We start from the raw sequence: 25655 nt of genomic DNA on the forward strand, positions 1-25655 counted from the left end.
GCAGGCTTGTGGGGTCCATTGGCTGTGGGGTGTCCTTTGGTGAAGAAAGATTTAGTGATCTTGACTTTCCTGATGATGCCGTGATCTTAGCGGAGTCAATGGAGGCTCTGATTGGGGCTCTCGAGAGACTGAACGAGAGTGTCTGGGATTGCGGGTGTCCTGGATAAAGACCAAGATCCAGGTATTTAGTGACTTCTTAGGCACAGCCATCAGTACTGTGTCTGTCTGCAGGGAGAATGTCAACCTTGTCAAGAGATTTACCTACCTTGGTGGCGACATTCATGTCACTGGTGACTCTTCCTATGAAGTCAGCAGAGGAATTGGAAAAGCATGGGGGGTCATGAGGTCACTGGAAAGGGGTGTGTGGCGCTCCTGATATCTTTGCAAGAGGAAGAAGGTCCAAGTCTTTAGAGTCCTGGTGCTCCCTGTCTTGCTGTATGGCTGTGAGACATGGACGCTATCCAGTGAGCTGAGATGAAGACTGGACTCCTTCAGTACTGTATCTCACTGGAGAATCCTTGAGTACCGCTGGTTTGAGTTTGTGTTGAACGAGCAGTTGCTAGATGAGTCCCGATTAAGGCACATTACCTGCATTGTGACGGAGCGTCAGTTACGGCACTACGGCCATGTGGCACATTTCCCTGAGGGTGATCCGGCTCACAGGATCCTCATTGCTGAGGACCCAAGTGACTGGACCAGGCCAAGGGGCCGCCCACGTAACACCTGGCTGTGGCAGATGGATACCCATTTCCAGAGGGTGGGACTGAACCGTGTATCTGCCTGTCAAGGATCTGGGCAGCTCGGGCGCAGGAACTAGGCATAGTGCACAAAAAAGGGTGGACGACCCACTGGCAGCTTCCAGGAACAAAAAATGGGGTTTATTAAATAAACAGAAAACACTACAAACACAACAAAACCAAAATGGACACCGAGGGGTGAAAAACTAAAGTGAATAAACTAAAACTACAAATCACAAATAAACATAAACTGGGCAGGGAAACATAATACAGATCTAACCTCAAAACCATAAGACAATCACATCTGAATACAATCACATCTGAATACAATCAACAACAACAACAACGAACCACTCGGGAACTGAACAGAAGCAGGAACTAAAATATTAAGGGGTAACGAGACTAACACAGGACAGGTGAGGCTAATTAACAAAGACCAGGGAAATGGGGCACATGTGAAACTACTTAACTCAAAGGAACTAAAAACAAGGAAACTAAGAACTAACCAAGGAATAAGGAACCAACACTGGGGAATTACAGACAGGTAAAGACAAGCAGGGCCACAAGGAACAAAACAAAAACCAACTACAAAACCAAGAACTAGAGAAACTCAAATGAAACACTAAGGATCAAAAATACAAAAACAGAGGCGGCAGGATTCAAACACAGACAACTGGCTGCTCAACATGTTGGGCCATGAGGCCAACAGAGAACAGGGTGGAAAACACAAAGACTAACATGAAGGATGGGATGACCAGCAACACCTGCTGGTCAAACGGGGAAGGGACACAGAGTGAGACAACAAGGGCTGACCCTGACACTGCCTGGGGGATTGCTGGCTGAGATCCAGAGGAGTTTCGCTGTGTGGTGGGTGTGGCAACGCACTGCATCTGTGCATGCTCCCTAACCTGACCTTATCTGACTTGAGTTACATCCATCTAATTAACCAAACTGGTTATTTCAGTAGTGAGCCTTAAGCATAGAGCAGCAGACAGCATAGGCGTTATGCTAGTGTGTCACAGAATACATGCTCACAGACAAGGCACAATCTAGATAAACCACATGTTTTCAGGCTGATTGGAGACTGGGAGAATATGCAAAGTACACATTGACTTAGGGGTGGGAAACAGACCTATGACCCCATAGGGGAGATTCGTGTGAGGGAAAGTGCTGGTCACTAAGCCACCCTATTTTAAAAAAAAGGCATTTATGTTACTTTAAATTTAAATTCTTCATTCTTTAAATAAATTAGACAATGAGAATAAATAAGATTTGGTGAGACTCTCCACACGCCACTTTGAGAATCTGCTTACCCAGGTTGGGTTTTGGATACTGGAGGACTGTCTTGTTATGCTAGTGGGCTGCAATCCTTCATTCCACAGTCACACGCACATGTTCATTCGCATGCCAAAGAAAATGACACATGTCAACCACGCTGAACGGCCACATGTTCATTGTGCATGGCATTAAGATTTATCAGACACAAACAGTAGCAGCCTGTAGGGCTTCTCAGGAAGTTAAGCTGACACAGATTTTTATTAGGGTTGTACAATTAGGGAGAGAAGATCAAGGTAAGATGCACGACACAAGAACAATGCCGTTAGTTGCATGAAACAAACAATACCTCACACTGAGGAATAGAGCAGACCAGCTTAAATAAAAAAGGAACAGGCGTGGCTAGTTCGGCTAATTATGGTTGCACACGTGCCATGACAGTTTGTACTATGCGTACAAACAAGGTGTAGTCTATGCACCTTGTCTGTTTGGCACTATATGTGTGTTTGTTTCTGCGCTCTGCTCTTACTGCTGCATGCACCAGAATATCTCCCTAGAATCAACTAAATCAATCTTAATCTTAATTTTATGTGTCTGAGAATGCAGCTCAGCTAGTCCAATCATTTGTACATGACTAGACTAGCACATCTCTTTACTGACAAGTTAACGAGCTTGTTTTGTCTAGCCACTGCAAATGATTTAATATATGGCAGCCTGTCTGGTATTCAATCAGCCCAAATGCTCTCATGTTACACCCCTCCTTGTCTCTCTTCATTGGCTACATACAGGGACTTGCATCACGCTGACTTTCAGAGCTATTAATGGACAGACACTCACCTCCCTTAAGATGCTTCTCAAGACATACATCCCCTTTCACCCTCTTCATGCAGAAAATCAGTGCTGCTTGGATTTCCCTCTCATCAAAGACGTTTCTTATGTGTGGTTCCCCAATGGTGAAATGAGCTGCCAAACCACATCTGGTCATCAGATACCTTCATGCAAGGTTCACCTGTTCCAGGAACACTTATTCTACTTTAAATCTCGTAGTACTGCACTTTGTCTGTTGGTAAGAATAGCTATCCTAATAAATTCTTGCTTTGTTTGAAAGATGTTGCATAGTGCCCATGCAAACCCTTGTCCATGGTTGAAAGCTCCCACAATGGGTACGCCAGTGATGGAACTGGATCTTGGGTCAGTGGTAGAAGTTGCATTATGTGAACATGTAGTTTTTCTCTCCTCAGACCACTGACAGTATAGGTATTCACTTTAGATCTTTATCCCTGCATATTTCTTCTGCATGCAACTTGTCAACTATAAGCACCGAATATTAGCTTATATATACAAGCCATATGATGTTTGCTGTTTTTACGAGAGAGTTCACTAAGCAAATAGTTCTCATATTTGACCTAATACAAATGACAATGGCAAAATAACAGTGACATGGACTTTCAAATTTATGAAGCTGTTTTTGCTGCCCTCCACTGGTACTCTGGCAAACTGCTGCTTAACTGATTGCACTTAAATTGTCTCACCATCCGTTTTCCATAACTACTCATCCATACCAATGCCATGCTGAGTCAATCCATGCTACACCTGCCTCACTGCGAATCATATAACTGGAGTGCATATAGCAGTACAAAGCGTAACAATCACCGAATATGAATTTACTAGATGGTTTTGGTCACATATTGGTTAAACTGGACTGGCGATTCCTTTAAAATCATTGTCCTTAATGATCATGGAGTGCTTAATTATTAATTTCTTTTTTAGGATAAAGGAGGAGTGACACCATACTAAATTATTTCCATGAGTAATTGTCCAGTTTGTGTGTTGTCTTAGGATGGGGTGCCATTATGTCAATACACCCACTCTGGACCATGTCATGAATCTGTTTTCATAATTTGGGTCATGGCCACTCCCATCATGCATCAGAACCTAGAAGCTTAACCACAGCCGAGCCCCTCTATTGTAGCTTTTATCAGTGTTTCCCAACCCGCTCCTTGCCCCCCCCCCAGACAGTCCACATTCCTACTGCCTCCCAGCTCACTGCCAGACAGGACAAACACGGACTGTCCTGGGGTCCCCGATGACCAGGTTGGGAAACACTGGCTTACATGACTGGTCTTAAGGAAACACCAAGACAAAAAATAACAGATTAGGGAATTACCCTGAACTGTACCTCCATCAATTAGTTTCCTTCACTATCTAAAATACCCCTAATTAACAAAGAGATCAACAAAGGCTCAGCTTATCACATGGATCAGTCTACTCAGTTATCCATCCATCCATCCATCCATTTACTTCCGCTTATCCGAGGTCGGGTCACGGGGGCAGCAGTCTCAGCAGGGAAACCCAGACTTCCCTCTCCCCGGCCACTTCCTCCAGCTCCTCTGGGGGGATCCCGAGGCGTTCCCAGGCCAGCCGAGAGACATAGTCCCTCCAGCGTGTCCTGGGTCTTCCCCGGGGCCTCCTCCCAGTGGGACATGCCCGGAACACCTCACCAGGGAGGCGTCCAGGAGGCATCCTAAGCAGATGCCCGAGCCACCTCATCTGGCTCCTCTCGATGCGGAGGAGCAGCGGCTCTACTCTGAGTCCCTCCCGAATGACCGAGCTCCTCACCCTATCTCTAAGGGAGAGCCCAGCCACCCTGCGGAGAAAACTAAGTTCTAATCATTAACATCCCACATCAGGAAACATAAAAATATTACAGGCAAAATGCAATTGTAATACAATATTGTGCAGATTTACAAACGAGTCTCTGCGTAGGGATTTTATGGAAATAACATTTATTATTGTGTAGAACCCAGTATAAAATAATATATAATTTACAAAGTAGATATAATAATAAATAAACATACTGTCTGACAACTAAATATAATGACTCGCAATAATAAATCGGTTAATAAATATGTCAATGCATCAAGATGAGAACCATAAAATATGTAGTCCACAGGTTTAACTGAATTCAAATAGTTGAGATACTGAAGTGGTTATTCTTGTCAGTGGTTTTTAAAATGAAAATACATGCCTGACAGTCACTGATTCTTATCGGATTTATGCTGACATGAAGTGCTACATACCACATATAACACCATGCTATATAGAGCTATATACTGTAACAGTCTGAAACCCAAGCAGTCATACCATATAATGAACACAGAAGGCATCATGCAGTCACTTCGTATGTAGTTTTGTATGGACTAATCAACTTTTAACCCCTAGGCATGTTTTCAGAACTGATTGCCATATTGTGGCTTTTTCAAGCAAACTGATACCTTCATGATAGTGTACCTACTGTACTGTTGGTGAGTAGTGTGTATCAGAATACTGCTCATCTATATCCATTTGGGGATAGCAGCCTTCTTTTTACTGGTACTAAAAATGTAAAAAAAAAAAAGGTCAGAAACTGATTTTGTGCTTTATTTGTATGATTGCTGAGTTTTGCTTTTGTTATTGTATTTAATCGCATCGAATTAGACATTTTGACCTACCTCCAGATTTAAGATGGTAAGTGTTCTAACTTTTCTTGAAATTTGTGACTGAAAAGCATTGTTTCCAGCCTGCAAATGTAATCAAAGTGGTTATAGATTTTTGTTACTTGGAGTCCTCATGGGGGTGGCATGGTGGTGCAGTGGTTAGTATTGTTGCCCCGCACTGTGTGGACCACAGTTCACAGCTCCATGGGTGGAGTTTGCATGTTCACCCTGTGTTGCTGTACATACACATATATTAATATTACATTGTAGGTCATTTGGTCCACACAATGTGATAAGAACTTATTTTGAAGCTGTGGGCACCAACTTTTCTGTGACTGCATCAAAAAACTAAAAATATTGTATTTTGTTTGCTTACTTATGCTTAAGGTTAAGCCTGGTGGGAGAGCTCGTCGTTGTTGAGATTAGGGTTATTCCCATGGAAATTAATGGAGAATCGCCACACAGTGAATGATATGTGACTGTGCCCTGCAATGGGTTAGTACCCCATACTGGGTTGTTCCCTGCCTTGTGCGCAAAGTCTCTGTCTACGAGTACCAAATTTTACCTTACTGTCCAATATAACCCAGACCTTGACACGCTCATTTTTACAGGATAGTCAACATTATGAGCTTCGCATTGGGGTCGTCATAATGTTTTGGCTCATTGATGTATAATCACTGAAGAAGAGCTGAAGCCAGATGAAGAGAAAGTGATAGATGTGTTGCAAATGCCACCACCAGAAGACAGGAAAGCCCTCATGAATTTCATGGGTATGATTCACTACCTTGCCAAGTTAACGTGCCCCTCTCTGAAAGCTGCTGCAGAGTAACACACAGTGGCACTAGGAAAATGAACATGTAAAGAGCTTTGAAAGTTCTTTGATGTGGAAAAACCAGTAACACTCACTGTAGATGCCAGCACAAAGGGTATTGGAGCAGTCATCCCCCAAGTTGGGAAACCTGTGGCTTTCAGGTCATGCCCATGGATGTGGCTTTCAGGTCATCCCCATGGATGTGGCTTTCAGGTCATCCCCATGGATGTGGCTTTCAGGTGATCCCCATGGATGTGGCTTTCAGGTCATCCCCATGGATGTGGCTTTCAGGTCATCCCCATGGATGTGGCTTTCAGGTCATCCCCATGGAAAAATTCTTTATACTCCTCCCCCACCTTCATCTCTGCAGGTGAGAGCAAGCTGACCACAATGGGCAGCCAACCCATGGTGGCTGAGCTCACCTGACCTTCCTCAGGGAGCCACAGGTGTGGCAAGGCTGGGCTTGAACCGGCAGCCTTCTGATCACAGTTACAAAAACTTGACACACACTGCCCCCAACTGTGCTTATTAATTGTCAACGCAGGTATTCCAAAACAGAGATGATACTAATTCCTATAGTCTCTGGATGTTAGTTTTATCAGTGATAATATGGCAAAGAATCAAAGGTTGAGAATGGTCACAAACCCCTTGAAAGTATTTTCAAAAAGACACTGCACAGCACGATGGCAGTGTAGTCAGGTTTCTGAGAGTACTACAACTCTGAGAAATGTTTTACGGGCATCTACTACACCAGCAGATGGTGTATTTAGGTCACGATCGAGGTATGGCTCTCTCATTTGGTATCTGAGTCTCTCACTCACCAACTCGGCCATTTCCAGGGAATGAAATGCTCGGTTACAGCACGCCCTTACATGCATCACTGGCTCTCACTGGCCATTATCGAGGAAGAGAAGCAGCATTCACGTCATATTTCTGAGGACAAGCGGTATAATGAAAAGAATTAATCTTTTCAGGGAAGTGAATGTGAGTGTATAGTTCCTGTAAAGGACTCATTCCCCATGAATGAATCGTTCACGGATGTCACAGCATTACAGGAGAGCCGTAACTGCAAGGACATGCAACCATCTACAACTTGCCGACAAAACGGATGTACAAAGCGAAATAAGGCTTTATTTTACTTATGTTGTTGACAGTGAGGGGAAACCAACAGGCACCGCAAAGCTGGTGTGTATAAGATGTTTTAAATCAATGCAGACGAAGGGTGCCAACACGTTGAACTTGGCGACACATCCCGACTTATCTGAAGAATTTAAAGAGCGACAGGTTAGTGAATGTTATAGATGATCAGGCTTGTCCCTCAAGTATAAGGCAAACAAGTGGAATTTTGTGGCCAGTGGTGGCTTAATGGTTAGGGAAATGCCCTTGTAATTGAAAGGTTGCTGGTTTGAATCCCTGACCAGCAAGGCACCACTGAAGTAGCCTGAGCAAAGTACTGCCCCCAAGCACTGCTTCCCCAGGCAGCCCCCTGCTATGTCACATATGGGTTAAATGCAGAGGATACATTGTGGTGTGTCAGCACTGATCTCTAAATTCAAATATTGACAATATATGTTGTTAGGCTTAATTAATTAAAAAAATTAAAAAGTTTCGTGTTCTGTCATCTATTTGTCCATCAGTTAGAACAGGGGTGGGCAGTCTTATTCGCAAAGGGCCGCAGTGTATGTGGGTTATTGCTGAAACTCCCTAATTAGAGGACTGGTTGGCTGAAGAGTCCTCACACCTGGGTTTGAACAGCTGATCTACAGGTTATCCCAAAAACCTGCATACACACCGGCCCTTTGCGGATAAGATTGGCCACCCCTGAGTTAGAACATATGAACATAAAAAATTTACAAACAGGAGGAGGCCATTCAGCCCATCAAGCTCGTTTGGGGAGAACTAGCTCAGACTTGTTAAAATCTTATCTAGCTCTGATTTAAATGAACCCAGGGTTTTAGTTTGCGCTACAATAACAGGAAGACTATTCCATACTCTAGCTATACGCTGTGTAAAGAAGTGCTTCCTCAAATTCAGTTTAAAATGTTCTCCAGCTAATTTCCACTTACAGCCACGAGTTCTAGTATTTAAACTAATATTAAAGTAGCCATTTAGCTGAACAGCATCCAGACCTGTTAGAATCTTATATACCTGGATCATGTCCCCCCTTAGTCTCCTTTGCTCAAGGCTGAACAGATTCAGCTCAGCTAACTTGTCCTCAGAAAACATTTCTCTAAGACCAGGAATCATTCTTGTAGCCCTATGTTGCACCCTTTCCAAGGCAGCAATGTCCTTTTTAAGGTATGGTGACCAAACCTGCACACAATATTCTAGGTGGGGTCTTACCAAGGAATTATATAATCGTAGCATCACCTCCCTTGACTTAAACTCCACACACTTAGAGATGTGGGACATGGAAGCATCAACATACACACTGAGGTCTTTCTCATAATCAGCTACCTTTATTTCAGTGGAACCCATAAAGTATCTGTACTTTATATTTCTGCTCCCTGCATGGATTACCTTGCATTTACTTACATTAAATTTCATCTGCCAGGTATCAGCCCAGTTGCTAATTAACTCAAGATCCCGTTGTAGCCTCTGTGCTGCTAATTTAGTATCTGCTACACCACCCACCTTGGTGTCGTCTGCAAATTTAACCAGTTTACTGTATATATAGGTGTCAATATCATTAATGTAAATTAGGAACAATAGTGGTCCTAAAATTGAACCCTGTAGTACCCCACTATGAACACAGGCCCATTGTGACATTGTGCCTCTAATAACTACTTGCTGCTTCCTGTCTGTTAACCAGTTTTCGATCCAAGCTGCTGCAGTTCCTAAAATCCCTGCAGCTTTGATCTTATGCAAAAGCTGTTTGTGGGGGACAACATCAAAGGCCTTCTGGAAATAGATCACATCGTAGGCCTTTTTGTGAACAATTTCTCTTGTAGCTTCCTCAAACAACTCAAGTAGATTAGTTAAACAAGATCTACCTCTCCTAAATCCATGTTGGCTATCCCTCAGAATGCTATTTGAATCCAGGTAATCTACCATTTCCACTTGGATTATAGCTTCCATTACTTTTCCAGTTATGCAAGTTAAACTGATTGGCCTATAGCTCGCTGGATTACTTCTATCCCCTTTTTTGAATATGGGCATCATATTAACAATCAGAAGATACCACACCAGCAGATAAGGATTTCTGGAATATTAAAGTTAAATGGTGGCTAATAATATCCCTCATCTCTTTTAAAACTACAGGTAAGATGCCATCAGGGCCCTGCAATTTATTTATTTTGAGCTTAGCTAGGCTTTGTTATACTGTACATACATTGGTCATAGATTACTCTGTATTTGTACTAAATGGTGGTAAGTTACTCGTGCTCTCTATTGTGAACACCCATGTAAAATAATCATTAAACTCATTTACTATATTAATTTCATTTTCAATTATAAGGCCCTTACTATCATGCAAATTAGTGATTTCAGCTTTTAGAGCGCTTTTGGAGTTTTAAAATATTGGAAGAAACTTTTAATGTCATCCTTAGCCTCCAATGCAATCTTCCTTTCTACATTTCTCTTAGCGAGTCTAATGTTATTTTATAACTCAACCTGTAGACTTAGCTACTCCTGCTTTATTTTGAAATCATTAGTTATTTTCCATTTGTGAAACAGAGCCCTTTTCCTCCTGACTTTATTTTTAATTTTCATAGTAAACCTCCTTGGTTGCAGTTTCCTAGATTTACTTTTGCTGGAAACAGGTGTGAAGTCCTCTTGCACTTGCAACAATGTGCTTTTAAAAAATTCCCATGCCAACAGTTTTATAACTCAACCTGTAGACTTAGCTACTCCTGCTTTATTTTGAAATCATTAGTTATTTTCCATTTGTGAAACAGAGCCCTTTTCCTCCTGACCTTATTTGTAATTTTCATAGTAAACCTCCTTGGTTGCAGTTTCCTAGATTTACTTTTGCTGGAAACAGGTGTGAAGTCCTCTTGCACTTGCAACAATGTGCTTTTAAAAAATTCCCATGCCAACAGTTTTGCTATTTAACTCCATCCAGTTTACAGTTTCTAGTTTCAGTCTCCTAGTTTCAGTTTTCCTGATGTCTGATTGAAGGTGTCTCTTTGCCTTTCGTCTAGTACTCTCATTCAGGAAAGCGAAATGTGTTGAAAAGTGGTGCATTTCTCGAGGCTTTGGATGCTCACTAGAGTCACCTGCTGGTCAAAAGAGCTTAGTGCAGGAAATGATGCAAAACGTAGGCCAGTGCAAACCAGTTTGTCAAACCAGCATTATTACAGTGTATATTGTAATGACGAGTTAATACATTTCTGGTATTCACAATCCTAAATGTGTTTAGTTTTTGTTCAGTTTTGTGTTTTGAGTTACAGAAACAAGGATACAACAAGGTAACAAGGAAGATGGGGCACTTAGTGGTAAGGTGGAGGGCAAGGAGTTGCTCTGAGTCACTGCTGCCTGGTTAGCCCACATTATTCACAGGCTCTTCCTCACTGAGAAGCCTCCTCTGTGTTCTCTGGGCTCACCGGAGTCCTTGCCTTGTCAGGAGAATGTAGTCCTCCACCAGTGTGCCTGAGTCTGCCAGACTGCTGAAGGGCAGCGATATCCATGTTCGCTCTCTTGAGCTTGTCATTTATGACTGGTGTTTTTCTGGCGATGCTGATGGTTTTCAGAAAGGCTGGTCATCATTGTCCAGACATTCCAGCTTCCCAGTTTTAGAGCTGGTCTATTACTTTCAGTTCTTTTGTTACCTGGTGCAATAATCACAGTATGCTGTTTCGATGGTTATTAATCTCTGAGCACTAGATGAAGATAGCAAATTTGGTGGGACAGCACCTTACTTAGTGAGGACTGCCTTACTTATTGGATGATTGCTGTCCAGTGAGATCCAAGAATCTCTCCCATCGTTGGGAGCAATCCTGCAACTATGCTGTTTGCCAGTCAGGCAGTAGCTTGTAATAGATGGCAATAAGATAATCATTCTGCTATTACTAATAGTGTGTCAGTTGACCTAGTGGGACTAGGCAGATGTACTGGGATGAGACACAGATAGAAAGTTCATGATTTATATTAAGAAATAAAAGGTTGTTGCACATTGCTGGGGCTAAGATGACCTAATTTTTTATAAATAATTTCACCCACCTTTGAAAAGACAGGGAGCAAAAGAGGATACAGAAATATACAAACGGGGGGGTCACAGCGTTTATGCCCAGTCCAGCACTGCAACAGGTCCACAGATCTTGCCCACTTAAACACTGCTGGACCTCAAGTGTGGCATCAGTAGTATAGGGTGACCAAATAATCCATGTCAAGGAGGATACTTTGAGCAAGGACAGGATTTGTAAAGTACCATTTCAATTAAAAGTGCCTGGATTTCACTAGATCAAAAGAGGTCTGGCCCAGTGTTGCCTAAACATTGCGTCTGCGTCTCTCTCTCCCTCCTTATCGCAGAGCATAAGGTATGAGAAGCATTACTCTGGGTTACCTGAGGTTGCCGATCCCGTTTTGCAGCTGTGTACAATATGGCTAAACAGGAGCAAACTGTATTGCATGCATGTGCCCAGTAATGGACTGCCATCCAGTCCAGGGTCTTCCCTGCTCTTTGCCCTGCTCTCCCTAGCTTGGGATTCCAAGCTGACCACAACCCTGTACTGGATCAGCAATTAGGATGGATGGCGAAAGGATGGGTGTATAGCACACTCATGTAGCAGGAGCAGTGTGTATAATTAATGCGAAATAACCGGGAGAAAAAAGATAAAGGAGACCCAACAGCTAACCTCTGGCTCTGGTGTCTGACTCTGGAGCTGCCATGATTTCTTAGTGCTCCTGTCTTTGTTAACTTTGTTAATGTCAAATCATGATTGTTTCAGCTTTTTACAGAATTGCTTTTACTCACACTGAACTGAGCATTAATGAATCAAGTCCACCTAAATTATCTCCAGTTTTTATTTGTGAAGTAGTGGATTTAATGTGCAAGTTTCCACCGAATGAGAGCAAGGACAACGACCAAACACTGCACTCCTCCATCAGGCACAGAGGACGACGGGCGGGTCCTGTGGTTCACTGGAGACGCAAAGGCATCGGTGCTGCACTCCCTGAAATTTGCCTCTCGAATGTCTGCTCTCTTTCCAAGAAGTTGGACGAACTTTCGCTTCTCATCTGAACTAATAAGATGTATTTCAGCTTTTTGCTTTGTCGAAACATAACTCAATTCATCTATTCCGGACGACGCTGTTCAGGTATCTGGTTACCAGCTATTCAGAGCAGATCAGAGGAATGCTCCGTGCGGTAAATCACTCAGTGGCAGCATGTTTACAAACAACAATGGATGCACCGACACATCCGCAGTCTCTATATACTCATCCATGGATTTAGAGGCACTTTTTGTCTACCTACGATCTGGCAAAGAAATTCCCCAGCACTGTGATTTTCATTATGGGGGATTTAATCATCGCCGTATGAAACATGACCTGTAAAAATAGCACCAACTAATAAGCTGTCCTACACCGTAGAACAGAACTCTGGAGCACTTTAACACCAACATTAAAGGTGCTGCCATTTCCCTATACTCCCCTTGGCAACTCTGACCATGCCCTGATTATGCTCGTGCCCAACTATAAAAGGAAACTGGAACCGTCTAAACCTACAAAGACTATTTGTCAACAGTGGACCCCTGAAGCTGTTTTCAGTTACATGTTTTTCACTATTCTAACTGCCTTCTTTGCAGTACCGTATCGGTATTTATTATTCAAGGTACAGTATGCAAGGTACAGTATGCAAGGTACAGTACAGAATCCTCTTGCTTCCTCCCTAGTGTGGTCTAACGAGCCACACCTGTTACACTTTTGCCTTACCTCTCATTAGTGGTGTGCGATACTACAAGACTTGGTATCGATTCGATACCAAGTAAATACAGGGCCAGTGTCAGTACCGATACCGATATCGATACTTTTCATTAATTAAGGTGGATGCATCACCAGATTGCTAAATCTGAATTAATTTTAATTACCTTTAAGTGTTTTTGTGATTTTTTTTTTTAATTAATTAGTTAAAATCCAGGACAAAATTTTGGCAAAGATTATAAGTAAATAAAGGCTCGGCTTTGAAAAAGAAAAAATAAAATAGTGAAAATACAATAAAGTACAATAAAAATACAATAAAGTGAAAACATGCTCAAAGAAATGTGTGCAAATGAGCCTGTTTGCTTGCCTGGCACCACTGAGTCATGTGACGGTACATCAGAACACAAGACAGAGAAGGAGTAGCAAAGCCTGCTCCGCGCTGTGACAGCTAGGGGCAGCAATTGAGAGCATGCAGTAGCACATTCAGGAGAGAAATTAAAATTAAAGTATCGATCTCATTAAATTGGTATTGATCAATATCAACACCAACATTATTATCGATATTATTGATACTTGGATCGATCTGCCCACCACTACCTCTCATTCTTGTCCGTGACTGATTATCTCCAGCTCCCTCTCGTCTTGCTCCCTTGTTATTCTTTGTGTAAAAGTGCTTCCCACGTTTAGCATTAACGTCAATCCTGCCTGTGACCTGTCCTGCTAGCTCTGTTCTGTATTCTCAGTTTTGATCTGCTGTGATCTTGGTTCTTTCTGTTAGGTCTTTTAGTTGAAATAAACCTTGTTTGTTTGTTCCATCTTCTGCTCCTGTGTCCTTTGTCCCTCAGTGCGTGACGTGATAAACATTTTATTGTCATGAAAATCAAAGAATAGCTATTTTAATGTGATATTTCTGAACATCAACCAGTGTTTAGTGTTAGGTAAGTAATAATTTCCAACCACATTACCACAGTGTCTTGATCAAAGCAAAATTGACCTAATAGTGGATGTCACATATAGCAAGCCACATTATGGGAATTATTGTAGAACTTTGAGCGACCTCTAAATTCATCCCAAACTGCTTCAGATTTTATCAAAATCTTACCTACATCAAGTTGAACATATTCAGACTTGTGGAGGCAGGTTCTGATCAAGCTGAATTTTCATCATAGTCCTGTGGACTATGTCGGGTTTTGTAAATAAAAGTAGAACTTCTCTCGCCTTATCATCATCTTGACTCTTGGTAGTTGCACAATAGTGCCATCTGGTGGTACAACTTTAAAGCAGTATGTTTCACACTGGAGAAAATTATGACATTGGTCGAACTTGGTCTTTGAGTGCAGTCTATGTATGCGTATGTGTATTGAATTCATTGTATAAACAGGTTATTTTAGCTGTCTTTTAAAACATTGTAGACATTGGTGAGCTGTTAAAGGTACATTTTTTTTTTGCTCAATGGAAAAAAAATTCACGGTATTTGGGGTAAAATCTAACATTAGAAATATAAATTGCACTGCAGTACAATGACATTAAGGTGCATTTTCCCGATTAGTGTTAATAAATGGTGGAATAAAAGGACTAAAAAATAATTATATTAAAAAGTGCAGTATATGCAAAAAAAAATTATATAAAATATACTTATGTACAGGTGGGATGTTATCATTGTCTATTGTATTATTAGTGTCTGAAACAAAATGCCTAATGTGTAATGCTACCACTGTGCATTGTTTGGTTTCTCCTTCTTGAGTGTGTTCATACCAATTGCATATTAGACTCAGGCCTTGGTAGCATGGGGGCACAGTGGGTATCACTGCAGCTTCACACCTCCCTTCTGTGGACTAACATCCCATCCGGGGTGTCCGGCTGCATGCTGTGTCCTGGAATAAGCTCCAGCCTCACTTTCACACTCTACTGGAAAGTGGCTGTAAGATGAACTGAGTGATTCGGATTTCTGATGACATGACTCGTATATCAGCGTTTCCCAATCTGGTTTTCAGGGACCCAGACAGTGGCCGCTTTCGCTCCCTCCCAGCCCCCGGTAGCAAAAATGTGGACTGACTGCGGGTGCCCAAGGATTGGATTGGGAAACACTACTATATATGGCTGACTATTCTTGACCCAGTTCCAAAGTCAATCTTTTGGGGGGGGGGGAAAGAAAACCATAAACCAAGCTTAAAGAAAGAAGTTAACCTGAGCAACTTGGATTTGGGTGGAAATTTACAAAAAAAAAAAAAAGAACTGCTGAGGATGTATTTAAGCATGGAAGTGTGGAACTATGATTATACCAATGTGACTTACAGCATTCATTATAAATAACTGGTTTTAATGTAATATGCTGCTTCCAGAAGAACTGGATGGAAAGCAGTTTCCACCCAGGAGTGGATCTCAGACAACTGAAAATCACTAAGGGGTTTCAGCCAATCTTCAGACCATGAACAAGTCACACTGTTAAAAGAATCCCCGGGATCACATAGTCCGAGTGCAAATTTGGACCTAATTATTTATTGGTATTGGGCTTTCTTTCAATGCTTTTGCAGTTTTAGTTTTTTTTTTATGACATTTACCTTGCATTGGTGTATGCAGAAGGACTTCAAAGGAATACAAAGTTCCTATAAAACAGCCCTTTATTCTGTGACCAAGTACAAAAATGCAAACCTTTGTCGGTAATCCTTGCAGATATACAACACACAAGCCCACGCTGCCTACTTCCATCAGTCACTGCATGCTCTTTATCTGAGCAAATGCACTGTAGATGCTCGCCTGCCAGAGTTCACTTGGGCCATCTATGTTTTTTTACTGTTTTGAGAGAAAATTGTTCAAATTCTCTCTCAAACTTGCTTGTTCTATCAAATTCCATGGACACCCTGAAACCCTCCAGAACTGATACCCGATGCTGCTAGTGATGTCACATAAGTCATGACATGGCAACACGGAAGCTAAGCCGCAGGACTTAGACCTAGTTGTTGGACTCAAAACAGTGGGCCCTCAAAATCTGCAACCGTTTCAAACAAGCATAGATTCTGCTACGGTAAAGGTTGCCCACAATGTTTTCACAGAACTACCTTCACTTTAAATGCTGAGGAAGCAAGTGTGTTTCGGTGTAAGTGTGTTTAACAATTTTGCATTTAGACAGTTGACAATTTGATAACAGGCCAGGTATTGGATTAATGTGGTGAAGGCAGACTAATTTGTATGTCACTGATGGTTGAGATGGGGGGTGCACACCCCATCCTAGTTCCATCTTGACCACAGGTTCCATCCGCACACCCCCGCTCTCCTCTCACAGTTCCTCATGCCTGGACCTCTCTGCATCCTCCTGCGCTTTCAGCTTCAGCTCAGCTGAGGTGATCTTGCCGTCCCGGTTGCGGTCCTGATTGTGGAACATGTCCCTGATGACCTCGTCAGGGTCCTGACCAGGCCGGAGGCGACCTTTACCCTCTGCCACCAGGTCCTTAATGAATGCTGAGAACTAGTATGAAAGACAGGATGGATTCCCATTGTCACGGGCAAAATGCATACCTTCAAAAATAACCATGGCGTTAATGGCACTGGTCAGCAGAAAGTGTTCCTCACAGTACCTCACTGTCTGCAGGGATTCAACATGATCAGCTGCTCTCAGGATTTCCTGGCTTGTGGTGTTTGACTGCATATGGACCCCATAACGGGCAGAGTCCCCACCCACTCTGATACCCAATCCCATCCTGATCCAGCGTCCAAACGGCAGCAACCCTAACTGGTTAGACTGTGGGTTTATGAGGCTACGAACCTCTTCCAGAGGCACCACGTCGTCTTTGTTCACATCCAAATCCTGGAAGAGGTCTGCTGGGCTTTCCACGAGCCACACAAACAGGAAGCCCGGTGGTACGCCCTTTTGGAGAGCCAGCAGTTCCACCTCAAAGTGCAGCACTGCGCTGCCTGGGACGATACCCGCTGCCAAGACACCAGAGGAAAGAGGCGGATCACCTGGAATTGTGACTAACTGAAGATGAAATACATCCTATTATCACGTGACATCCTGTGATTTGTTAGGCCCAAATCTGTTTCTTGAGCTCACAACCATAGAAAGAGGGTATGTGTTAGTCAGACATACATGTCTCCTGAATATTTAGGATATACAGTCTTACCCCAGTCTTAAAGCCACACAATATATAACCACAATGAGCAGATAAAAGCTAGCCAGATGTTTGCTGAAGCCTGCATGGTTTACCTCCTTTCTCTCCATGGCCCAGGTGGGGTGGCACAATAACCACCCTCTTCTCACCCACACACATCCCCCGTAACCCCTGATCCAGGCCATCAATCACCTTGTTGGCCCCCAGGAGGGTTTCCTGTGGTTTTTCATAGTCCCTTCTGGGTAGAAATCAGGGTCAGACATTCGAGGGCAGGCATTCCATTCAAAGAGAAGGGGTTTCTATTCCCTGATCAACAGTCAGTGGGGCAGTCACGTTGTTCATATCTGCTGTACTTCAATGTGTGTTTGGGCATTGACTCTGTACGCCTTGCCTGAAATGTCTCCTATGTGGCATTTGAGAAGAAATTCTTCGGAGACCGTATTGCCCAGTAGTGGGAATGTAGCCGGTATCATGACCTAATGTAGCCGACGCGGTGCGTGGGTGGGGTGCTCACGAAGAGAAGAGAAGCATGCCATCCAGCAGGGAGCAGTTGTAGTGGTACTGGATCAAGTCATCGGGGCCACTGGTCAGGTTGCACTCCACAGGCTTGTGAGTAACCTGGACCTCTACTGTATCCTTGGGGTTGTGGAAATCAATGACATGGATGTCAAAGACCAATGTTGCGTATCTAGGGATGTCCTCACCTGATGTTTGGGTGGACACAGGGACAAAGTCAGCCAAGTAGACATTATGTACCAGTGTCTCAGGTGATATTTGTGCCAAGTCGTGGAAGACTGTAGATCGTCTAGTACTGGAAACCAGTCAACTAATATCTAAACAGTACGTGTTAAGTTCATCGAACTTCACCAATGATGACATATAGCACAATAAAGGTCTCTGTATAGAAGGAAACACACCAATCATATGAAACACTTTTGCAAGCTATTTAAAGTGTGTGTGACTAGGGCCATGGACTGACCAGCTCCGTTCTCCCCATAGGCCAGATGTGGAGGAATGGTGACGCGCCTCATCTCTCCTATACACACTCCTAGAAGGGCCTTCTCCATGCCCGGGATCACATAGCCCAATCCAATGTAGGTGTTGTATGTACTGTTCCTCAGGTAGCTGTGGCAAATGCAGAAAGGATTTAGTTGATCAAAGCAATCCTATTGTTGGTATGTCCTGTAGTAATAGGTAGAAAGATTTTCATGTATTTTTGTCCCACACCTTGTGTTCTTTGAGGTTTTAGTGAGGCACAGTCATAGGTCAAGTGGAAACCCCCCCGCCGCCAAATTACCTTGAGTCAAACACTGTGCCATCCAGGAAAGTCCCATTGTAGTGGTAGCGCATGAAGTCCCCAGCTACAGACTTCCGCGTGCAGGGATCTGGGATCACCTGGCTGTCTACGATGATGTCATCCTTGGGGTTGTGCAGATCCACCAGCAGTACATCGAATGTCAGACTGGCCTGGGGAGGGATCACGGTGCCTGAAGTGGGGAAATAGTCACGTGGCAATTTCTTGATCAACTGCTACAAGTGGGATTAAAAATATCTTGCAAAATGTAAGAATAAGTAGAAATGTATCATGCATGTAGATTACAGACACATGTATCCGACATGACAGTCACCTATATCAAGCACAGTTGGGTAATTCAGGTCTAGAGGGTGAAAGTCCAGACTGAGATTTTGTTTCAACCAACCAGTTGAGCATAGAGTCACAGTCATAGAGTATTCAACTGGTTGGTTGAAACAAAATCTCAGTCTGGACTTTTACTCTCTGGACCTGAATTACCCAACTCTGATATCAAGTATACGTGTTACCTGACTTATTGTATTTCTAACATTTTTCAGCAGTTACATACTTTTATAAATGTTTAATTTATTTGAAATCTACAATGAAGCCTTCAAAGGCCCTGCCTGTGGAAGATGCTTTAGTTACCATATCCAGTTTCTCCATAAGCCAGGAACGGAGGAATGATGATGTTCCTTTTCTCGCCCACACACATGCCCAGAAGCCCCTCCTCCATGCCTTGGATCAGCCACGTCTTCCCAACATAGGTGTTGTAAGTCTGCTTCCTGTTGTAGCTGCAGTAGGCACCCAAAAGTCAGACAACCATTTAACCTCCATCTCCATCCAGCCCACCCCTCCACTAGACAGGCCTCAAAGATTACAAAGGTCACCTTGAGTCAAAGGGCGTGCCATCCAGCAGAGTCCCGTTGTAGTGATAGCGCACGAAGTCTGATCTCTGCACGGTGCGGTTGCAGTGCTTGGGTTTGTAGAGTACATGCGTTTGCACCTTGTCCTTTGCGTTCCAGATATCCAGCAGGAGCACATCAAACACAACAGCTGTGTCCGGAGGAACCACTTTGCCTAGGGAAGAGTGGCATTGCCATCAGCAAACAATGCCACTTTGTGCCGTCACTGATGCAAATGCTGCTTCCCTGTTTGTTAGCTAGCCATGAAAGGCTCCATGGAATCAGTTATTCGCTAATTCTATAGAACAAACTACTAATTCAAAAAGAGCAAGATATCCTGCATACCCTGCTGCCTGCAATACTCCTACTACCGGTGACATCCTGCATGCCCTTGTGCAAACACCTGGACTTAAACAGGAGCGTATAAATCCGGACTTCGTTAATCTGACTTCCTCTGCCAGCCCCCTATGAGTCTGGATCTTCCCAGGGTTTCTTTCTATAATGGAGTTTCTCTTGCCACTGTTGCCTCTGGCTTGCTCACAGTTTTTTAATTTTTTTGCTGGGAGACAATGTAATAATGTGAAAATGTGCTATACCGATAAAATTGAAACAAAACTGAAAAATCACATAGGGAGCCTATATAAGCAAGGCCCCAAAGTTTCCTGAATATCACATGACTTGTCAGTACAAATACTAAGACACTTGACGTCTAGTACCTGCACCCTGGCTGCCGTACGCCAGGTGCGGAGGCACGGTGATCCTTCTGCGCTCGTTGATGCACATGCCCTGGATTCCACGGTCCATGCCAGCGATTAGCCGTCCCAGACCGATCTGGCCACTGGAAGCACTGCCCCGGTCATAGCTGACATGTGACATGGCATGTGACAGGGGATGTGACAGGGGATGGTCAGACCATGACGTGTTACTATACATTTTAAAATTACACTAGATCCAAAAAAATCAATCAACCACAAAATGTTGAGACACAAGACAAAATAAAAATACATGACATCGGGGCTAAAATACTCAGAGCTAGGCTTACAATGCTCCGGGCTACAGCCCCAAGTGATTGGACCCGACAACGCCCATGAGACGCCCAAAAGTTAGTAATCTGTAGGAATCCACTGTATCGTTAAGTTTATTAAAGCATGCAACATACTACTGTTGTTGGTACATCATGGAAGTGATTGATAAGCACTGAAGTGGCGGTGAAGAAAGGAACAGCTCAGCAGCCACGACATCTTTTTAAAAGAGGAGATCTTGTGGATATGAAACTTATGGATAAACAAGGTAAAAAAAAAAAAAAAAGAAAGACTGTGGTGGCATGGAGGTGCTTTTTGCAATTTAAAGTCCGACACGTTTATTAAACATAAGGATATGCCGAATTTATTCAAATAAGTTAAGAAACATGCATTTCTTGCTTTGGTAAGTTACTGGGAACACAACAGAGTTCAATTTTGTGCTGAGTCAAGGGTGTTTGAAAGTTTGATTTTCAGAGAGCACAACTAAATTTAAATGCAAAGGTTTGTTTATGAGGGGAAGAAGGCAAAAGAAATCAAATTAAATATGGAGGGAGGGGTTAAATTCAGTCATATCAAATATTTGGTGGCACACATCCTCCCCATCCAACCTGGTTTTTGGTATTCACACAAAGTCAGAAAGTCCTGGTGAATAACATTTAATTTAAGACCAAATCATATATTTATGTGGAAACCTACACTAATAATCAGTCTTGCATTCAGACATATTTAATGCAAAAATACTTGGCTATGATATCAGACAACATCCTATCCATGCAAGTGGATTCAGATGAAACAGCTCCGTAAATAAATGACAAACATTACAACACACCATAAGGGTATTTAAATGCTTTTCAGAACAAGAACGAAAGCAATCCCGTCTGTAGATCCCGAAAAAGCAGTTGACAGACTAAAAAGTCAGACAGCTAACTAATCTGTATCTTTAGTATCACTGATTTTATCCAGGGTTTTTGCAATAACTAAAAATTCTGTTTAACACCCCCCTCACCACACATACATCTGACAGTTACCTTATTAACTGGAATATTTAACAAAATATCTAAATATCACAATTAGACTTTGTTCAAGTTTTTATCATCAATTAAAATGTCAAGGTCCATTAACAACCTAAAGTGAATAAAGATCTTTGTAGGCTACAGAAAGGTACTCGATATAGGTATACAGATAATCCAACACAAAGCAGAATATCCGTCTATACATTTTCTGGAACTCTTAGTCCTATGCAAGGTCGCACGAGGGTCCGGAGCCTCAGGGAGCAACCCAAAATGGGGCAAATCGGTAACTCCAAGTAGCCTCGTTATGTCTTTGGACTGTGGGGGGAACCCGGCGAACCCGGAGAAAACCCCATGACGACAGGAGGAGAACATGGAACCGCGGGAGAGACTAGAACCCAGGTCTCAGAGACAGGAGGCAAACAACGCTAACTGCAGCACCACAGTACCACTCCAAAGCAGAACTTCAGTAATTAATTTGAAATTAGTGCTGTAACGATTACATAGTTAAAAACCTAGGCCAAACTATTTTCCTACCTTAACCTGTCTTCTTGGTTATAACCCGACATTTTTTAAATACAATAACGACAATAATGTAATAAACGGCTTCCATGCTAAGCTGAAACCCCCTAGCATGATATAAATACAAAACTCATTATACACAAACAGTACCAGAAATTAAAGTCTTAACACAGCGCCGGGAAATTCTAATTCCACAGGCGCTACAATATTATCTTCAGCATTAAAGTCATATGCCTATGGGAAACAAACTAATATTTTTATGGCAACCATTTGAATCTCTACTGAAGATACAAGCATATTAGGAACATTGCTGCGGCTGCAAAGACAGTTATAGCAGTATAATGCATCCTGCGTCCATGCCGGTGATGTTCAGCGACTTGACACGTCCGCAGAAACTCAGCGCAGAAAACTGCGAAAGGCGGCGCATTCAGCAAAGGTACTGAAGCTACGTGTCAATCATCCTTTAATTCAAAAGAAGCATGCACAAGTTGTCCGCTGGCAAAAGTAAAAGCAGTCCCCTTAGTTTGTGTAACTGTGTTATTTTAAACTTTACCTCGAATCAAACTGCTTGCCGTCCGCGAACGTGCCGTTGTAATGATAGCGAACGTGATCTCCATTTTCTACTTCTCTCGCGCAAGTTTTGGGAACAGAATAGCGATCGACAGTTACGTCCTCCAAAGGGCTGGGATTACACCGCACATACAGTGCTGTTAAGTAAAGTATCCAAATCATCGCATTCATTTTAAATACTTATGCACTTTCCGCAGCTCTGGAATAACGGGCCTAAAAGTAAGATGTAAACTGGTTGCGTCGCCGCTGCAGCCTCCCCCCTATTTCTAAGCTGGAGAGACGTGTGCTGGCCCTGCCCAACTCAAGCGAGGAGGGGTTACCTCCCCTAGAACCCTCCTCCCTGTAAAAGAAAATCTATAAAGCCAGGGTCAGGGAGCAGCACCAAGGCCAATGTCGACAGATACTGTGATCAAAATTTTTGCATGATTTATAGTTGTCTGAAAATTGGTTATTTTGTTAACCTCCTAGGATTTTCGCCCAACCTACATAAATCTGGTGTCATTCAAATCAGGAGACAGTCCTTTTCAAGATTTATACAAAAAACTTAAACTTTCGGTAAGGTATGGCCGCCAGCCACACCCTGACTGTACTGGTGCCTCGCCCATTTCAATCAGACAGCTATATCTCAGGCATGCTTCAGCCAATCATTACCAAATATGTCTCACTAATGTAGGGCTGTACCCCAGAGAGACCCTACAAATTTCGTGTCGATCGATCAAACTGGAGCGCTACGGCCACTGTTTATATATGTCTAAGACCCACCTAGGCTAATTCAGCTAAAATGAGTTACCAGATCAGGTAGGAAGGTGTCTACCGATTTCATCCATCTTACCCACAGCAGGGGGTGGCTCAGTGGGCTAAGCCTGTGTGCCTGTAATCAGAAGGTCGTCGTTTCGAACCCAGCTTCGGTGGGTACTTGAGCTAGGCAGCCCGATGTGCACATCTGCCTGTTACGCCTACACCTTCTGCTTTCTGTCTGACTTTCTACTACCGTGGCTGCCGGTTCTCTATTACCTGTCCTATAGTCCTACGCTTTGGACCCTTCCGTCTCTGCAAGCAAAAAGTTATTATTATTATTACTACCGCTTTTTTAGAAATGCAATTTTTTTTACGAGTCTTGCCACAGATTTTGTCCGTGTACGGACAGGTTGACGATTCCTGACCAAGGGGAGGTGGATGGAATCATATTTGTACCAATATTATCAAGCAAAACTTCTCACTGAAGCAAAAGAAATGTCATCTCAAAAGTATAAAACTTGCAAACAAATTTATAACTTGCAAATGTCATCTCAAAAGTAAAATTTATAACTTGCAAACAAATTATTGGTCTTTTGATATTGGTCCTCCTTTACGCTGCCAGCTTCCTCACTTCCCTGACTTTTTGTTTACAGTTCTGACACAAACTTCTCGCGTGGGCGGGTTTTTTCAGGGACGCGTCCCCATTGGCTAATAAGTTTTTGACTGACAGGTCAGTGCCACGGACATTTTTAACAGCGGGACTGGACATTCACTACCCACTAACTAATTTTTACTAGATCCAACAACAAGATTAACAAAGTGTAAGGTTTGATGTTGTTTGTGCTACACTATGCATTTTATTGTACTAAATTAGAAGTAAAGTTCAGCTTTGCTATGTAATTTAGCTTAATCCTGACCTCTGTTGTGTACTGAGAAGAGTTTATGGGTGTGATACGTAACTTCAGTATATCGAGCACAAACTGTGATTGTGTAAACTGTATTAACTAGCTAGCACAGTTCCCTATTATCTGGATTGCAGTCATTCGCTTGTGAAACTTGAAAGCTCTGCTAGGTGGCAGCAGTGAGCAGAGAAGACCAGCACCACGCAGGCTGTGGTATCCTCACCGCCGGCCTCGGTGATAGCAAACAGGGGATGACTGCCCCAAACATGGGGGTGGGACGGTCTTTTTTCACAGGCCTTAAAGTCCATGGTAGGAGAAAGGGATCCGGATGTGCATGTTTGCGCTTTTCTGCAGGCGAATGGTCGGGGATGGCAGCTCTGAATGGACTGGCGGACTGACACCTCCTGCCTGCGCAGGGCACTGCTGGAGGACGACTGCTCCGAATGCACTGTCACCATGTAACAGATCCATTATTACATAAAATTCCCCATGCTCATCCAAACTTAGGTTTGCACAATTATTTATTTATTTCCATCTACCTCAATCTTGCATTTTCTCACACTTCTGCTTCTATAATACAGCATCTGTCATAATACTGTATTCGTTCAAACTGGTACTGTTACTGCTTTTGTGAACTACAGTGTATGTTGTCCTATCTTGTAATGTTGTGTTGTTGCTGATATTTATCTTGCACATTCTCTCTCTCTTTGCTGTCCATGCGCTCCTCAGAGTTTTGTCCTGCCTGCACTTGTGTAGTCTTGTGTTGTTTCTGTTTTCGTTCTCTGTGCTGCATCGTGGTTCTAGAGGAGCGGTGTATATGGCTGAAGTGACAATAAGCCTATGTGACTTGACTTAATCTCAGCCCTTGAGGGGCATTGGTCTGCATCTTGTCTCCTGAGTCGCCTATGCCTGATTTCCTCTAGTATTCATGATGGGGGAGTGAGTGCTAAGATCTTGGAGAAGGTCAAATCAAATCACTTTATTTGTCCCCGAAGGGCAATTTGAGAATAATTCTAGCAGAGGATGGTTTCGATCCATCGACCTCTGGGTTATGGGCCCAGCACGCTTCCGCTGCGCCACTCTGCTGCTTAAAGAAACACTCGTCAAGGCAGTAAATCTCATTTGCCAAAATATATTTAAATAAATTCTTACTGATTTGAAGGGAAATCTGAACTAGGAATGTACCCCAAAGAGTGCAAATAAGAAAAAGTTGGTTTATAGGAGTAGATTTGGAACATCCAAAAATGAAGTCTTCTGGAATAATGTGACAGACAAAACTAACTGTGATGCTCGCTGGCAGACACACTGTAAACCACGAGCCTCTGTTTAATTATCTCTGGTTGATTCATTTATGTCGGCGACTGCATGATGGTGCAGTGGTTTGCACTTCTGCCTCACACCGCTGGGGTTTGGGTCTCTGCCTCACA

The 25655-nt window shown here is 43.0% G+C and overlaps 1 protein-coding gene and 1 non-coding gene across 3 annotated transcripts; both read right to left on the reverse strand.

The window, feature by feature from the left end:
- Nucleotides 1-15762: 15762 nt before the first annotated feature.
- Nucleotides 15763-22893, reverse strand: LOC111842571 (peptidyl-prolyl cis-trans isomerase FKBP10-like). 2 transcript variants are annotated; one of them, XM_023809306.2, is made up of 10 exons: nt 22572-22893; nt 20181-20326; nt 19450-19639; nt 19208-19353; nt 18566-18755; nt 18248-18393; nt 17783-17972; nt 17364-17503; nt 16923-17086; nt 15763-16625 (listed from the first exon to the last, which is right to left on the reverse strand). In XM_023809306.2, the coding sequence occupies exons 1-10, from the start codon at nt 22757-22759 to the stop codon at nt 16437-16439; spliced, it is 1689 nt and encodes a 562-aa protein (XP_023665074.2). In that variant the 5' UTR covers nt 22760-22893; the 3' UTR covers nt 15763-16436. The 2 variants fall into 2 exon arrangements, with proteins under 2 accessions (XP_023665074.2, XP_023665073.2); XM_023809305.2 differs by having other exon boundaries at nt 17364-17506; nt 22572-22892.
- A 2349-nt stretch (nt 22894-25242) lies between these two features.
- trnam-cau (transfer RNA methionine (anticodon CAU)) lies at nt 25243-25314 on the reverse strand. The gene has a single exon. It is a non-coding gene; the product is annotated as a tRNA-Met (tRNA).
- Nucleotides 25315-25655: the final 341 nt, after the last annotated feature.

This window comes from Paramormyrops kingsleyae, chromosome 5 (genome assembly GCF_048594095.1).
Source record: "Paramormyrops kingsleyae isolate MSU_618 chromosome 5, PKINGS_0.4, whole genome shotgun sequence".
In the NCBI taxonomy this organism is placed as follows: domain Eukaryota; kingdom Metazoa; phylum Chordata; class Actinopteri; order Osteoglossiformes; family Mormyridae; genus Paramormyrops; species Paramormyrops kingsleyae.

Coding starts and splice junctions, on each gene's coding strand:
- LOC111842571 (XM_023809305.2), bottom strand. CDS start 22,759: ATGAATGCGATGATTTGGATACTTTACTTAACAGCACTGTATGTGCGG. Junction 18,756..19,207: donor TTATGGAGAAACTGGATATG/GTAACTAAAGCA, acceptor TCCCCACTTCAG/GCACCGTGATCCCTCCCCAG. Junction 16,626..16,922: donor ACGTGGTGCCTCTGGAAGAG/GTTCGTAGCCTC, acceptor CTTTCATACTAG/TTCTCAGCATTCATTAAGGA.